The 17955-nt window shown below is 49.1% G+C and overlaps 1 protein-coding gene across 1 annotated transcript in view; it reads right to left on the bottom strand.

The window, feature by feature from the left end:
- Positions 1 to 235: 235 nt before the first annotated feature.
- The window catches only part of FBXO33 (F-box protein 33), a 370960-nt gene continuing 353240 nt past the window's right edge, over positions 236 to 17955 (bottom strand). Inside the window, exon 4 of the mRNA XM_069637492.1 lies at positions 236 to 2300. Coding sequence (XP_069493593.1) covers positions 2029 to 2300 — 272 coding nt within the window. The 3' untranslated portion in view covers positions 236 to 2028. The remainder of the gene's footprint in view (positions 2301 to 17955) is intronic.

Here is a 17955-nt window from a genome sequence, read left to right as displayed (position 1 = left end):
TTACAGAGAAGGGTCTATTCCAATTGTCAAGAAAACACAATACTTTATAGCTTCCACTCCCTTATTCTTTGCACATAACGGCCCCAAACTAGCATGCTGAAGCAAGGGTTTCTGAATTGGAGAAGGCTATTGAAATCCACGATCCCCACCAAACATACTAAAATACCAATAAAACCTCTACTAAGGAAGAAATGAAGATTCGCGGTGCAAGGAGTAAGAAAGCCGAAAGACGGGATTCATGATTGCTACATTTTATTTTAAACTAAAATTCTTTGCTCATACAATAAAATATATATAGCAAACAGACATTTTTAATGCTTTATTCGTTGATTAAAATATACATTTAACATAAACCATACAGCATCAGTCATTTCAAACATCCAGCTGGTTTCCATATATTTTCTGTCAGGAGTTCTTTTTATGGTATCGGATCACATTTATAAGATAAAACCTCACCACATCTGGCATTTTCACACTGCGCCAGTGGATTCACTCTACTGATGTACATATAAAATCCGCATGGTATGTGCTCACTGGAGACAAAACAGCGCACACCCGTGAAAGGTCGTTTAATTTTAATATAAGATGGTAAAACCATTTGTAAAACACATATACACTTTTTTTTCCATAAATAGAATCATATCTGGACATCTGTTGCATAAATGTTTTTCCAAAGCTTACAATGTAGCAGCCAGGTCTCAGCACTGCTGGGCACCCACTTCGGCCACTTTCACTTTGATATTATTGCAGACTGTCCTTTAACATTAAATGCACAACATTCGTACCACTTAAAACTGGGGTCAGGTGCAAGTCTCACAGAGACCACGTCTGTACCGCGGTTGCCCTGAAACAGTTAAATCGGCTTTTAAAGCCTCTCAGATAGAACGAGATTTTAAAACAAACTTCATGGAATGTTCTTCATGCATCATAGCAGCTCAAATCTGTGAGAGAACAAGCTTTTTCTTTCCTCTTCCGATTCCTTACATTCACTAGTCACAGTGAAACAGGTGCATGTTTGTTTTAGAGTTCTGAGGTTGTGACTGAGCCACAGCACAGCTGTGTACCACAAGTCGAAAGTCGACCTTCTATTATACAATCTAGCAGTATCTGGCTGGTCAGGTGTTGGCCTGCCCCTGCCAGCATGTGGGCACTTCTTCTCCTTAATCTATTCTTTGGCAGCTGACACAGGCGCTGACAGAGAAAATCCAGTGACTTTGTTGCTAGGGATTTCACGACTAATGTCTGCTAGCATGTACATTGCAGTTCACTTCAGATGAATACCCACGTCGGAGTATTTCTTTCCATTTATATTAGTATATATAAATATATCTCAAGACTGGGTGCAAAGCTAATTTAAATTGACAACGATACATTAGAAAAAAAGAGAATCTGGGAATTGATACGCTGAGCATTTTCAAGTTGATGAAAATATCTGAAAGACTGTCTACGCCACTAAAGTAATCACTTGAAAACAAAAAATCAAAAAGCTGAGCAGTAACCGGAACTGGTTTTCCAAATAGCTTATCAAATTAAAGATCTCATTTCCAACCAAGGCCATGGTGTACCATTACATAAGATTGCGGTTATCTTTTTTCACCAAGTTAATAAAATGCTACTAGAATGCATGGCAACAGTGTGTTGTAGAGAAACCTCCCGGGCTACTTTTCATTCAAATAAAGTGTTTGGCTCCTGAGCACAGCATTCTGATACATAGTAGTAAAAACACAGCTTACGCGGAATTACTTTGTAAAAAATAGCTTACAGTCTTAGACAACCTTCAGCTGGATCATTCCAAAGGAGTGGTGGACAGGGCCATTATCCGTGAAAACCCTAAACAGTGTCACTTTTGACTTCTAAACCAATACCCGACTACACTCTTTGATCAAGAAGTAGAATATACATATATAATTCTATATAGCTAATACTGAATGAACACAGCACAAAGGGTTATTTCACACTACTGAGAAAACATAATAGGACCCTACTTGCATATGTAACCACAGGAACTTTAAATACTAAAAAAAAACACTAAATGCCCTCGCTGAAGCTTTGCATCTCCCTGTAGAAGTGCCGAAAAGGTTCGGCAAAGACACCCAACAGTTCGATATCCATGACTGCGTGCCATGGTCGGCCCAATCCAAGTGACACCTGCTCAATGAGGTTATGCACGGGATCCACATCCTGATCCGTGAGCTCTCCCTGATCAAAATCAATGCTATCTTCAGTGACCTCCAGCACCTTTAAGTCAGAGCCACGAAGACGGGCGATTGCAATGAGGTTGTGCGCCCAGACTGTGTAACCTAGAAAACAGACAAAGTAAATTAGGGTGATGCACAAAAAAAAGTCAAACAAATAATCACTTTCCTGAAGAAAAGAAAATAGCTAAACATGAAAGTCAAACATTCTTGCCAGAGAAAAGTCTGTGTGCAAACTTAATGGTTATTCCAGCTCAAAATGTATTTCTCAAACTTTTGCCTACAGCCTTGCAGTGCATGAAAGTTAGAAAATAAAAATGTATGAAAAGGATAGAAATAAAAAGTGTTAGCATAGGTACGTTCAAGAGATAGAACAATCAGGGAACACAAATCAATAAGCAGCACATTCAAATAGATATGATTCAGGAACCAGAAGGCATTACATTGTTACGACTTTGGACAACAATGAAGAGAAGGACCATCATCTGAAAAGAAATATTTTCATGGGACTGAAGATAGATTACAGGTTCAACTTCTATGGTGAAAGAGCCAATTCTGATTAGGTCAAACAGATGTTAAGGATACTTGAGAGTAAGGCGGCCTGAGGTGGCTATGGCATTAGTTCTTGTGCGTCAATCATGAAAATCCAGGACTAGCTTTATACGTGATGATCCTTGAGATCCTGATTAAGTTGCATGATCCCGATTAGGTTCAATTCGTCACATCAAATGAGAATTGTTTTTTGTCCCCGTCAACTTTCTAGAATCCCTTTTCTTCATACGTTTATCTACACCATTCCAGAGTCATTCTCTCTCTCAGTCACCACAACACCACCACCACTAACGTACAACAACTTTCTTGTAAAAGTTTGATATTTATTACCATGCACCCCAAGCATTGGTACATTTTAGAATGGTGCAGACATAGCTTGAAAAAGAAAGACATTTCAACTTACAAGCACATCGTGGATATGCACATTAATGCAAAACTAATGCTGCTGGTTCCATACAGTTTTCAGAAGCAAAGAAATCCTGTTTTTGAGCTAATGCGCCTACCCACAATGCATTGCCAGCAGCTATGGAGTTGAACTTCCAGGAATGGCCACTGGGTGGCGCCGCTGCATGTGTGGATTAGTATCTGAAATTACCAAATTCTACTCTCACATTTTAGGCATCTTATTTAAACCCACCTTAACATTAATGGTATACACATATGGCAGATGTCACTGACCGCTTAATAGTCTTTCAGTGGCTTGTATCTGTATAGAGTGCCATTCTTTGTATAGACCATCATCTAGCAGTTGCTTCTAATTATTAACACTTGTTTACTTCCAAACTAAAATGCTGTTGACAGGGGTGTTCCTTTCACCCTATCCATATCGTATGCGTACAGGAACAGTGTGCTCCAAGCATCAACGTCCTCAGATAGTTTTTATGACATGATGAAAGTAGCCTAAACCAGGAAGAAGTGTCTGTACGTCAGCGCCCATGTGGGGAGGAAAGGTGGGCCCATGTAACTGAATGGATAAAAGCCTCAGAAGAACAAATTACTTACCCCTGTTAATGTTCTTTCGACTGGATGTTCCTCCTGCGTAGTCCTCATCTTTGATATATTTTTTAAGTCTTTTTTTCAGCTTCGGAAACATTTTTTCATTATATTGGGCACCGTTCGTCGAGTCATGGCCCTTCACGGCCTCTGTCCTGTACTCGGCCATGACGTTAACGCTGGTATAAGAAGCTTGCACAGCACCCGTTGCCTCAGTTCTAGTATTTTCCTCCCTATGCTCTGCAGTTTTAAAGGTAATTATTTAAATTTGTATAGCGCGCAAACAGCCTGAGGGCATTGAGGCGTTGTTACATGTAAGCAGCTTAGTTACAGGAGGCGTCATGGACACTTTTGGACTCAATACAGTTTAGTTATGTACATTCGACATTTTACGCATTTTGGACATTTTAGCCAAGTATGAAACAGGTGGTAGTATGTGTTGAAGATTTAGATGAAGAGTAGCATCTTGACTGCTTTGCGTATTCATGGCTTCGATCAGTTAAGTCTGGAAGAAATGAGCGATGTTGCGACAGAGAATTGTTCAATGGGAGCAGTGGGTGCAGAACACAGGGTTATAATATAGGAATTGTCCAAGGAAAGTTGGAGGCTTAAGTAGTACTAGGAAGCTGTTCAGAAACAGCGTAAATATGTGCAGCTGCAGTGGGGGGGCGGGGGGGTCTCTTTCATATAGCTCTCCACACACCCATTGGTCTCGGAGCGCAATGGATCTGAAAGCATTGCAATAGTTTGCACTGCCACCACGGAACAGTGCTGGATTCAGCTCTACTAATCATTTCAAGTCCAGGATGGAAAGCGGCCATTTTAAAAGAGGCCATTTTAAAAGGCCATTTTATGACCCAGACGTTGAACGAAAGGAAGGTGTAAAACATCAATTCTCACCAAGATAGAGGGGTAGAATGGAAGAGCGATGAGGAATACGTAGGAGGAACATCCATTAGAAATAACATTACCAAGGTTAAGTAATTTGTTCTTCGAATGGATTGTGTCCTCCCACGTATCCCTATTCCTTGATAAACATCCACAGTAGTATGTTGAAGGTAGTGGCAAAAGAATGAATTGAAATTATCCAGCGCAAGATGGCTTGTCCAAATTTTTTACCCTAATAGCCCACGAAGAGCTGGTCATCTTGCCTGACTTTTGACATTCCAGTACTATAGAAGCTTAAGGCCCCGTTTGGGTCCAAGCAATGCAATTTCTCTTTAGAGGGATGAGGAGGTGGGTAAAAAGCAGTCAACACAATCTTCTGAGCTAAACAGAACTCCAATACTACTTTTGTAACGAAAGGACGACGTACCCTCAAACCACCTTGTCCTGAAAAAAGGTAGTAAATGGTGGTGTAGAAGAAAGACTGAAGCTCCCTGACTCCGCGGGCTGATGCAATCGCTGTTAGAAAGATAGACTTAAGGTTTAACATTGTGAGTGTACAAGAATGCAAGGGCTCAAAAGGTGCTCCCACTAGATACCTTAATACCAAATCCCATACCGGTATAATAAACGGGACCAATTGACCGTGGGCCAATGTCTGTAGTGCCCAAGCATCAGCGGTTATGCCCTGCCAATTCTCCAAATGCTGAGTAAGCTTGCCCCCACCACAGTCCTGTGAACCAAGGACTCAAGGGTTTTTGGGGTTGTTGCCGAAACGGAGGGCAAAGAAGCAGAGGCTGAGAGTCATTTTTACTCCTCGCCCTCGTGAACCACAATGAGCCCATCACTGACCCCTCTGTGCAAACTAGCTTCTTCCTCCTGCAATTGAGAATAGAAACAAAAAGGACTATCCCTCTACCTTGTGTTTGTTGGGGCTGGCTTATCGCTACTCCCAGCGACTTAGCTGCCCGCCTTGGACCCCTGCAATTTTTCCAGGCTCTCGTCGGCCTTGGAGCTAAAAAGCTGGGAGCCATCAAAACGCATGTCCCAAGAGTCTCAATTAGACTTCATTGCAAAACCAGACTCCTCAGCCATGTGAACCTCTTGGCGACAGTATTCACAGCCATTGCACTGCTTACACAATCCGCAGAGTCTAGTCCAGACTGGCACATGGCATCTGTCATCTTTTACTAGGTTTAGAAAACCCTCTCTCCTTCAGGGATATTCAACTGCCAAAGCTATTAAGTCCGACAAGGTGTGCTTGTACTTGGCCAGTGCACACGTCACATTAATGGCCTTCAAAGCTATGCTGCCTGTGGAAAACACTCCCTTCCCTGAGGCGTTAAACCTTTTACGTCCCTATACGGGGGATAGTAGGGTAGTGTGAGGGGTCAGTGTGCGCGGAGAGTAATTAGAGGCGGACACAAAGTTGTAATATTTTCACTGTCGGACATCTTTATTAAAATAATAAAAAAGTTGGATAAAGGCCTCTCTGCCCCCATCCTGAAGCAAGTTTCCCTACCTAGAAAACCAACTAAGTATCAGGCAGTGTCTTGTCATCAAAATTATATAAACTGTCCTGGTGTCCAAAACATACTAATCTGACTCGCATTAGAATTGAACTAAGGGTGTAAAGAAATGTCTGACTTCTGTTTGGCAAAAATTGTTCACAATTAAAGCAAGTAGATAAATCCAACAAAAATATTCTCTGAGAAAAAGTCCTTCGATCCAGAGGGCGACTCCCTTCCCCTGGATTATACTGGTAGGATAGCAAAAAGTGTCTATTTCAAACAACTGTTTCCTTAGTTCCTTATACCTGGTTTAGAAAGTTTCTGTGCAAACATGTCCCATACCATTTATCTCTTTGCACCAAGTTTACTGCTTCCTTCGTTCAGCTGACCGCTTCCTTCTCACAGTTTCTCCTTCCCTGTGTGCCTCCTCCCATTTCTGCTCCTTTCAGCTCCTAGCCCCCCTGCACTGGAACTCCTTACCTCTTGCAATCCGTTCTATACCTTCCTTTCCTCATTCCACACTTCCCTGAAATCTATCCTCCATTCTCCACCATGAAACCTTCCCCTCCTCTCATTCCCTCTCCTTCCCTCGAATCTTCCCTATGAACCTCTACCTTCCCCTTCCCCCCCTCATTCTCGCCCTTATACTACTTCTGTTCCCCTCCTCCTTCCCTTCCCTCACCGTTTAATTGCTCTACTTACTGTTTTGTTGGTTTGATTTAGGATTGTAAATTGCTTCTACTGTTATGTTATATGTATTCTGTTAAAACGTAAAGCGTTTTGAATTAAAGCACTATATAAACACAAATACAAACAAAAGCGGTCTTATCCCCAGTTAGATGTTTCACGTACGGTTCCCGTTTAACCCCTTTGATGTTTTAGTGGACAACCTGATGTATTTGTCCATCAGCAATCCTCCTGCGAGCTTCCGGTCTCTGCTTTTACCCTTCCACCAGTTTTTTTTATTTCAACAGGAAAGGGGTCTTTATTCAATTTCACAACTTGCGTGTTTTCTTAAGAGTCGCTGGTATACTTATTTTACCATATGTTTTCCAAAGTAAGTACATTTCTTTCAGGTTTTTTTTTTTTTAGCGGACCTCCTGGTATTGTCATGATCTCTGCTTCCAAAAGATCAGGACTTGCCCGACTCCCTTGGAAGCAGACCCATAACCCCGGTTCCGAGTGCCAGCCAGTCCCAATTGGGACCTTTTGGACCCTGTCCTGGCGCCAGTGGCACCAGGCTCATAAAGATGTCCAGTCCCAGCGCTGGAAGCGCCGGGCTCATAATGCTTGGGTGGACTTACCTGCAGCAGACCATGCTGCTTACTTACCTGCCAGTTGAACCCCTGATCCTCTTCTGTTTGGGACTACTTTTCCTGTTGGGTGGGGCAGGAGCCACTCCCTAGGTTCAGAACACTGGAACTCTTCTGGAAAGCAGGAACTCTTTTCTTACCTAGGCGTGGCTGTGGAAGGAGACACCTAAGCACTACAGGAGGCTATTTAAACCACACCCGATGGATGAATCTTGCTTTGCGTTATTCTGCATTCTCTGCAGCAGAACGCTCATCGTGTCTTCTGCTTCTGATCCTGGGCCTAAGGGAACAAAGGCTTACCATCCTGGAATCCAGTCTTCAGCAGCACCTGTAAAGACAAAGAAAGAACAGGTTAGCACTACGGTCTTCAGTGGCAGCGCATCTCTTACCTGGTCCATCGGCTGTCACCAACGCCTCGCGCTGCATTCCGGCATCTGAAAAACAAAGGCTTACCTACTCTTCGCATGCTCCGGAGGTCTTCGCACTGCATTCCGGCATCTGAAAGACAAAAGCTTACCAGCTCTTCACACGCTCCGGAGGCCTTCGGCGCTGCATCCCGCATCTGAAAGACAAAAGAAGGTGCGTTTAAAGACATTGGGCAACTTTATTACTCCCGTGCCATTACTCTTTCCCACGCCGAATCCAGTGGGTATTCCAGCACCCTTCAGCTTCTCTAAAGCTCCGAACTTGTACCTGCAAGAAAAAAGGGACCGTTAGTGCGCATCGTGAAGCAGGCTACAAGCGCTTACTTACGTGCTTCCAGGCGCTTCTATTCCTCACACGGGTTCGATCCTCAACTCTCATCAGCCCGCCATCCGCCATCGCCGGAACCCTGCAAAACAAGAGATATCATTACAAAAGACTTAAGACATTTGAAGTGCCCAGAACTTACCGTTCGTGCAGTTAACGACGGACAGCAGTCCTCTGAGGTCAAGAGGCCTGCACACTTATCCAGTGAAGAAACTGGTTACGGCACCCTGCCCAAAGGCAGATGGAGAGCTCGGCGTTCACTTACCTAAGGTGAGGGCGTTAACCTTTGGGGTTCTACAGGAGAAGAGAAAGGGAAGAGGAGAGAGGCACCCAATAACCCCAGTTCATTAATCCCATAGTTTCTATCTGCAGACATCTTACTCTTCGAGTCAGACATACAGTGCACAGAGGTCCAGCCCAAAGAGCCAACCGTGTGTTACACATCACCTTTGAAGATACGGCATTCACCCAGTCAAGACCAGCGCCTCTGCGGGAATCAGGTGAGCGTTACAGGTATACTCCCCTGCCAAGAATCCCTTATTAAGTTTATCAGATCCCCTGGTATACTCTCCTGTCAGGTATCTCGCTACAATGTCTTATTCTTATATTTCAAATGGATCCCCTGTCAGATCCCCTGGTATGCTTCTCTACCAGGCATTCCCACCCCACCTCCCAAATGTTCACTGCCTGATGTACTCCTTTCACCAGGACTGCCTCTCGGGAGTTCATGGTCTTTCAGTACAACAAAGTTGTATTGCTTCATTGTGTCTATACTTAATTGGCTTGAGGTACTACTTGTTCCAAATTTCCCCACATTGATATCTTATACGTGGAGACTTGTTCAAGATTGGTTTTTCAACTTCTTTATTATTCTATTGCTTGTAATACATGCCCCAACTTTCCCTATATTGACATCTCATACATGCAGATTTGTGCAAGGTTGTTTTTGGATTTTACTTGGTCAGTATTCAAATCCGTTTAATTGTTCACATGCCAGTCGGTACACCTCATGGTCCCCAATGGCTCTGGGCAGACTCGCATGTGTCTAGTAGTGTTCCCAATCCGTGGCACGTTGCTGTGCCAGTAGCTCTGCTGCTACAGCCAGCTCATCAACAGTTCTCCCACAGTGCCTGCTGCGTCTTTTGTGGCCTCTCGCCATACTGGTAGCGGATACTAGTAAGCAGCAGTGTAGAAGTGCCTACTTTCTCCAGCATAGCTTGCTCCCATGACGATGCTTTCTCGTTTGGATCTGCTTCCATTTTCTCCAGTTCCCTTCCTCTGAACGCAGATACAATTTATAAATGTTCCAGGCACTCAGGGTTTACTACAAAATACTAGTCTGCATGCTTAGCTTGGTGTTTCCTTCAATACACATTATCTTCTGCCTTCTCTTCCTCGTCTCAGTACTTGAGGTTTTATGGGAGTTGGAGTCCATAGGATTTCTGCGACTTTTAAAGTGATATTGTTCAGGATTTTTGTTTAAAGCAAAAACAGACAGGAGCTGTTGGGTGTGTTTTATGTGTATATGAGGCATGAATGGTATTGTGCCTAAGTGTTTTGTAGGAAGGGGTTTTACAACAGGAGGGCTTTGTATAGTGACAACAAGCCACCAAGAACCTAGGAATTATGAGGTAATCTTCCTCAGAGAGGGAGAATACAGCATCCTCTGATGGGGTCACCATCTTCCCCCCACAGCCATCAACTCCCACATGATCCTCCCGCATACCACCCCCAGGGTCAGTATCAGGTAGCGGCTGCCATCGCCTGGCCATGTGGGAGAAGATCTTGGATGGGGAAATCAGTGATGACTCCACAGGATTCATCAAAGTAGGCTGCAGCCTTACAAGTCCAAGTGACTGCCTAAACCACCAAGGGGGTGTTTAGACAGTAAACTTATCTATTATGGCAGGTCTGTAATATTTGGCCAATTCCTTGACCGTGGTGTTATTCGGCTTTATGAACATGATCTTGTGTAGGTGGAGTGTTAAATTTTGAAAAGCTTGACCGATCACTCCTGGACATGTATGTGGACCGATGCTTTGTTGAGGTGTATACCTGCACTGCGCTGTGAGTGGCAGTGAGCCACCTCAACACTGGTGCGTCTATAATTGTACCTTGCACAGCTGGATTAGCAAAAGGATAGACCTTTAACATATTTGCCAAAAACCACCACCTTAAAAGCTATCAATCTTTTACAAAATAACCACTAGAGTGTGCCAATTGTCAGTGACCACTGAGCTGTGAGCCACTTCGAGGGGGTGCATGCAGAGAGGTACCGACAGGATGAGGTAAATGCAAGACACCCACATCAATGGGTGCCCCTCTATGGACATGTTTTTAGATAAAAAAAAAAAAAAAATGTGTACCTCAACAGATTATACCTAACCTGAAATGGGTAAGCCATTGATTTGGCGGTCTTGATCATTGCCTCTAGGAACATTTTGAGGTGGGTGGGATTTAGACTTCACTTTCAATTATTTTAAACCTAATGGATGAAAAAGGTTGACTGTTTAGAGGACAATGGCTTGGACAGTGAGCCAATCATCTAGGTGGGGGTCCACTTAACTTCTCTTATGCAGGTGCAGAGCTACCCGAGCTATAATCTTTGTGAACACAAGATGCACTGCTAACCCAAAAGGAAGGACCTTAAACTAAAAACGTTGGTCTATCTTGAACCGGATACAAGTGCAAGGACATGGCAACTTGGAAATATGAAAGTAATCATCACTGTGTAGTCCTCTTGGTTTTAACAGTGATAGGACATCCTGCAGGTGGTAATTCAGAAACATTTGAGGTTTGACAGACTTGCTTGCCTTGCATCCAAAACTGGCTTCATAGTGAGATTTTTGGAACAAGTAAGGAACAAGTTACTTACCTGTAACTGTTGTTCTCCAGCATGGGTCTGGCATGGATTCACATGCTCATGAATATTCCCCGTCGTCAGGCTGGGAATCCTCGGTAAAGAAAAAACCAGTATCAGTTTCGTTTCTGATCTGTCTTTCGTAGTAATAACCAATCACTGGTCTCTGCGTCATACTGACCACAGCCAATGACTGCCCTCTACCTAAGCACCGCCTCTGGCAGCCATCTTCAGATTTGGAAGCACGTGAAGTGGCAGTATGACCAAGTGAAGAGCCGCAGAGGGGTAGGCGGGAGGGTTCGCATGTGAATCCATGCCAGACCCATGCTGGAGAACAACAGTTACAGGTAAGTAACTTGTTCCTTCTCCAGCATGGGGTCTGGCATGGATTCACATGCTCATGAATAAAGAATACATAGCAGTACACACATGCACAACCACGGGAGGTGGCAAAGGCTCAACATTAAGCATCACATCAACTCAACATTAAGCATCTTACCTCCTCACCAGGCTCACCTCAGGCGAACAGGTTGCGCAGCACTGCTTGGCCGACCCTGGACTCCTCCCTGGAATCCCGGTCGACGCAGTAGAATTTCGTGAAGGTGTGCGTCGACCTCCACGTAGCAGCCCTGCATATGTCCAGCAGGGGCACACCAGATAGGAACGCCGTGGTAGCTGCGATCGCTCTGGTGGAATGGGCTCTCGGACGGCCAGGCAGCGGTCGGTTTGCCAACCGGTGACAGTACATGATACAGCCGGAGAGCCATCTGGAGATGGAAGCCTTCGAGAGAGCCTTCCCCTGATTGACAGGTCCAAAGTTCACAAAGAGTTGTGACGTCTTCCGAAAACCTTTCGTGCGGTCCACGTAGAACTTCAGCGCTCTAGCTACATCCAGCGAGTGCAAAGTCCTCTCAGCCGGCGACGAAGGCGACGGGAAGAACACAGGTAACACCAAGGGTTCGTTGAGATGAAAGTCCGACGGTACCTTGGGCATGAAGGAGGGGTGCGTCCTGAGCACTACCCTCGTGTCGTGGAAAGTCAAGTACGGGGCCTTGCAGGAAAGGGCCTGGATCTCTCCCACTCGTCGTGCGGAGGTGATGGCCACGAGAAAAGCTGTTTTCCACGATAGAAACTTCAACGGGGCCGAGTGCAGAGGCTCGAACGGAGGTCCCATGAGTTTGGTCAGTACCACGTTGAGCTCCCACGCCGGGGCCGGAGCCTTCACCGGCGGGAACGATCTGAACAGTCCCTTCATGAACTCTTTCACCAGACGATGAGACCACAAGGACGTCCGGCCCGTGGTTCTGGTGTATCGGGAGATCGCAGCAAGATGAATCTTGATGGACGCGTGTGCCAGACCAGCTTTGGCCAGCGTCAGCAGGTACGGCAGCACTTGGGGAGCCGTAATCCGTAGAGGGTTAATCTTCTGTGCGTGGCACCAGACAGAGAACCTCTTCCATTTGTGTCCGTAGCATTTAAGAGTCGAGGACGCCCTGGCCTTTGCAAGAACCTCTCTGCAATCGGCCGGTATGTCGTATCCTCCAAACTCTAGCGCTGCAGGAGCCAGGCCTGCAAGTTCAGCGACTTCGGGTCGTGGTGGAGGATGGCGCCTCCTTCCCTGGAGAGTAGATCCGCGTCCGCCGGCAGCTTGATTGGCGGGGACGCCGACAAGTCCAGAAGGTCCGGGAACCATATCTGCCTCGGCCACGCAGGTGCGACGAGGATCATCCTGCACCGTGACCTCTTGAGCTGGTTGACGAGCCGGATTAGCAGAGGCAAGGGAGGGAACGCGTAGAGGAACAGGCCCTCCCAGGGGAACGAGAAAGCATCGCCCATGCTCCTCGTCTGGGGAAACCTGCTGGCGAACCTCCGGCACTTGGTGTTCGTCGCCGTCGCGAACAGGTCGATCTGGGGTGTGCCCCACCGTCGGAAGAGGCGATCCACCAGATCCTGCCGTAGTTCCCACTCGTGGCACGAGCGCAGCTCCCTGCTGAGTGAGTCGGCGATGGTGTTTTTTATCCCTGCCAGATGAAACGGCACCAGAAGAATCCCTTGGGCGACGGCCCAATGCCACAGGTCCTGCGCCTCCTTGGACAGCGCTGGGGACCTGGTTCCACCCTGTTTCCTGATGTAAAACATGGTGGTGGTGTTGTCGGTGAAGATCCTCACCACCTTGCCCTTGAGGGACGGAAGGAAGGACCTGAGGGCCCAAAACACTGCACGGAGCTCCAGGACGTTGATATGCAGGGACTTCTCCGTCGGGAGCCAGAGTCCCCTTGCGTGCAGATTTTCGGTGTGCGCTCCCCACCCTTCTAGGGAGGCATCCGTGGTCACAGTCACCTGGTGGGCTGGGGTCTGGAAGTCCATGCCCGCCGTCAGATGCGCGCGGGTGCCCCACCACCGTATCGCTCGTCGGAAACTCTCGTCGAGCTTGATCCTTTCCTCGAAGCTGCCCGTCGTCTGGATCCAGCGCGCATCCAGGAACTCTTGCAACGGGCGCATCCGGAGCCTGCACATGGGAATGAGGTAGATGCAGGAAGACATCATCCCGAGGAGGGACTTGATGGACCTCACCTTGGCCGCGTCGGCCACCAACATCCGTTGCACCTTGCCCAAGATGGTCCTGGTCCTCTCCTCCGACGGGGAGGCCAGAAGGGACACTGTGTCGAGCCTCGCTCCCAGAAACAGTGCGACTTGCGCGGGCACCAGGTGGGATTTGGCGTAGTTCACGGAGAATCCCAGGTCCGTGAGGAGTTGGACGGTCCTTGCCGTGTGGACCACGGCGAGCTCCCTCGTCTTGGCGCGGATGAGCCAGTCGTCCAGGTAGGGGTAGACGTGAATCCCCTCGCGGCGCAGCTGCGCCGCCACCGGTGCGAGGCACTTGGTGAAAACCCTGGGTGCCGACCGCAGTCCGAAGGGAAGGGCTTTGAACTGGTAATGACGCCCTTGGACCACGAATCTGAGGAATTTTCGGTGCCCCTTTAGGATGGGAATGTGGAAGTAGGCATCCTCCAAATCCAACGACGATAGGAAGTCTCCTTCCTCCAGCTGACCCAGGACGTGCTGGAGGGTGACCATCCGGAACTTCTGCGCCTTGATGAACTTGTTCAGGCGTCGCAGGTCCAGGATGGGGCGCCATCCTCCCGTCTTCTTCTTCACGAGGAAGTAACGCGAGTAGACTCCGGAGCCCCGAAGCCTCTTTGGGACGAGTTCGATGGCGCCCTTTCTGAGCATCGCCTTTACCTCCAGGAGAAGTTGAGGGACGTGAAGTTCTTTCCTGGCCACGGGGGGGACGCGCGGGCACCTTCTTTGAAACTCGAGCGCGTGGCCCCGGGCCAGGGCGTCCAGCACCCAACGGTCGGTGGAGATGGACTCCCACACGCTGACGAAGCCCGCCAGCCGGCCTCCCACCGGGGTGCTTCGGTGGGGGCCCGACCCCACGGCCGGTTCAATCCTGCTTGGACGCGGCCTTGCCGCCTTGGCCTCCTTGGCGACGACGGCGGGGGCCGCCAGACTTGCCTCGTCCTCTGTAGGCCTCTTGCGACGACGAGCGGGCCGCTTGACGGTAGGAAGCGAAACCGCCGCCGGAACCTTTGGAGGCGCCCTTGCCTCCGCCGCTCCGAAAGGGCGTCCGCCGTTGCTGCAGTACTCCAAGGGCCCGGGCCGTCTCAGTATCCGCCTTGATGGCCTGAAGGGAATCGTCCACTGTCTTCCCAAACAGGTTGTTCCCGTCGAAGGGCATGTCCAGGACCCTGGTCTGGACGTCCTGCCGAAAGTCCGTAGCCTTGAGCCATCCGCGACGTCGAAGGCAAACGCCGTTGCCCATCTGGCGGAACCCAGTGTCGGCGATGTCCGTCGCCACGGTGATGGCGTGGTCCGAGGCCACCTCACCTTCCTGCAGGATCTCAAGGGCCTCCGCCCTCTTGTCGTCCGGCAGAAAATCCAGCAGGGGAGCTATCTTGTACCAGAGTTCCCTGTCGTAGCGGGCCACGATAGCCAAGGCGTTGGCCGCTTTAATCGTCGTCGCCGCCGACGAGATGACTCTGCGTCCCATGGCATCCAATTTCTTTCCCTCGCCGTCCGGCGGGGAAGTCGACGTGGAGGCCGCACCCCCCCCCGCTTTCTTCCTGGCTGCCGCGGAGACGACGGAGTCCGGGGTAGGCTGCGCCCGGAGGCATAGGGGGGCCGAGTCCGGGACCCGGTACTTTTTCTCGTACCGGTCTCTTTTCGCTGGCGTCGTGGAAGGGTTCTTGAGGAGGGAAAGGCCCTCATCCCAAATGTCGTCCAACAGAGGCACTGCGAGGACCGTCTTCCTCTTGGTCTCGCGCCGTTGGTAAAGGAAGCCTTCCTTTTTCTTCTCCTCAGGGCAGAGTTGGAAAAGCTCGGATGCCCTGGCGATCATTGAGTGGAACGATCCAATCTCGTCGGGCGGAGAAGCCCTGGTGGGAGGCGACGACGGAAAATCCTCGTCGTATGCCTCGTCGTCCGTACCCGTCGCTGCCGTGTCAGTCCCCGTATCATCCCCTCGGGTGGACGGGGAGGAGGGCTGGACGGGGCGCGACGGTTGAAAAGGAGGCGGTGGATGGATCCTTCTTTTCTTGGTAGGGGGAACACCAGAAGGTCCCGGTTCTGGATCCCCCGACGGGAGAGGTTCCTCCGTCGGTAACGGTAGTCTCGTCCTTATCTCGGAGCATAAGGACTGTATAGCCAACAAAATGGCCGCTGAGTTGTCTTGCGGCGCTGGCAGAGGGGAATCCGACGGGCGAGCAGGGGCCCCGTCGGTATCCTCGACGATGTCGTCGTCGTCACCTGCGTCGGGGCCCATTCCGACGGGCTGGTCTTGTTCCACGCCTAGGCCGTGGCTTAAGACCTCGATCAGTTCCTCTTCTGAGGTTGAGGCCGAATCTACGACGACGCCCTGCCCCCCCTTCTTCCCCACGGAGGGTTTCACGGGGGTCCTATCGATGGGCACGAAAGAAGACTCCCTCCGAGGAGGCAGGGAGATTCTGGGCCCCGAGGCCGCCACCACTGGTGCAGCCTCCACAGGCTGGGCCAGGGCCGCCGCGACCGTTTCGATAGAGGGCTTGGTCGAATGGATCAAGGCCTTCACCACCTTAGGTGCGCTCACCGCCTTATCCTTGAGGGAGGGGGCACTGCCACGCTCCTCCTCTGCCTTAGAGCTCGACCGGGGTCTCTCCAGGAGCTTCGCCGGGTGCTCGGCCTTCCTCTTACCCGACCCAGAGCGTTGGCTCGTGGTTGATGGTGCCGGGGAGGGTGCGCCCTGCCTGGCGCCCGTAGAGCCCGACCGTTCGGCGCTCCCGGTGCCAGCGGACTCGCGGTGCTTGGCCTTATGTTGGGCCCCCGTCGCCGGGGCGCCCTCAAAGGTCTTAGAAGACCGCTCAGATTTCTTCTTCTTCTCGCCAGACGGGCTCTTACCCTCCAGCCAGCTGGCGAGACGTTGATGGCGGTCCTTCATGGTCCGTTCCGACATGTTGCCGCAAAACGCACAGTCCTTCTCCACGTGCGTCTTGTCCCCATGAAGGCAGTAAAGGCAGAAAGAGTGTTCGTCCTCCTTGAAGACGTTCTGCAGCTGGCATCCAGGGCAGGCCCTGAACAGCTTTCCGGGCGTCGAGCTTCCCTTCTCCTGGGCCATCTCCGAGACCGGGCCTGAGAAGCTTCTGGAGTCCTCCGAAGTGTAGCTCGACGAAATCTTCACCCTTGAGGGGCACAGATGAATCCGACACGGGTCCCCGTTGATCGGATGTAGGATCGGTGGAGCTTGAGGCTCTTTTGACCGAAAGAATCGAAGTTTTTGTGAAAAAGCGCGAAAAAATAGCACTAACGCTCGAGAGCAATAGCACGAGGATCCCAACACATGAACGTGCGGTAAAAATCTGAAGATGGCTGCCAGAGGCGGTGCTTAGGTAGAGGGCAGTCATTGGCTGTGGTCAGTATGACGCAGAGACCAGTGATTGGTTATTACTACGAAAGACAGATCAGAAACGAAACTGATACTGGTTTTTTCTTTACCGAGGATTCCCAGCCTGACGACGGGGAATATTCATGAGCATGTGAATCCATGCCAGACCCCATGCTGGAGAAATACTTGAGCTTCTCTTGAAAAGGTACCTCTCGATGAGGTGTTCTGAGGGTAGTCATCGATGCAGTGGTGTTAAATGATGTTTTGAAAGCAGCTTGGTGCAGCACCCACCTGTCAGTGTTTATCCACCCATCGTCCTTTGGTAGTTAACACTGTATTCCTCTACCCAACGGGATAACATGGTAGGGGGACCCGACTCAAATGTGTCAATTTGTGGAATAGGAAGACCATTTTGTTTCTCTCCCCCCCCCAATAGTCTACCATGGCAGTGTGTCCATTATACTGCGATTGATAAGTGCTGTACTGGGACCCAAACATACCATTCCACCATGGGTCGGATGTGCGAACTGTTGGAGCACACCAACAGTATGCAATTGCTGGGAAAGAAAAGGTTTGTGCCTAGAGGATGCCTTGGGGCGCAGCAATGGCCACAGAGTCAGGTGACCGCTTCTTGCGTTCCTTTTCTTTTGCCTTCTAAAGGCAGCATCAACCAGTTTATAGAGGTTTAGCAATGACCATGGCCTGGGTTTCTGGATGGAATCCTGAACAGCTCAGCCAAGCAAGTAGCTTTATAATTACTGCCCTGCAACTTGCCAACCGGCAGTTTCAGTGACATTCAGTGCCTTTTTATTTAAATGTGTTCGCAGAGACTTGTTCTGCTTTAATAACAGCCCAAACCCTATGCTCTAAGGAGGCAGGAATGCCATTGAGAAGGGAATTAGGTTTGTTCCAATGAGCCGGATTAAAACAGCCCACTAATCAGCAGCATTGGCCATACATTGCTAATGAAGCTACT

This window comes from Ambystoma mexicanum, chromosome 14 (genome assembly GCF_040938575.1).
Source record: "Ambystoma mexicanum isolate Mex_15411 chromosome 14, UKY_AmexF1_1, whole genome shotgun sequence".
NCBI lineage: Eukaryota > Metazoa > Chordata > Amphibia > Caudata > Ambystomatidae > Ambystoma > Ambystoma mexicanum.
Note: the sequence above shows the minus strand (reverse complement) of the source record. Positions and strands in the feature narration are given on the sequence as shown.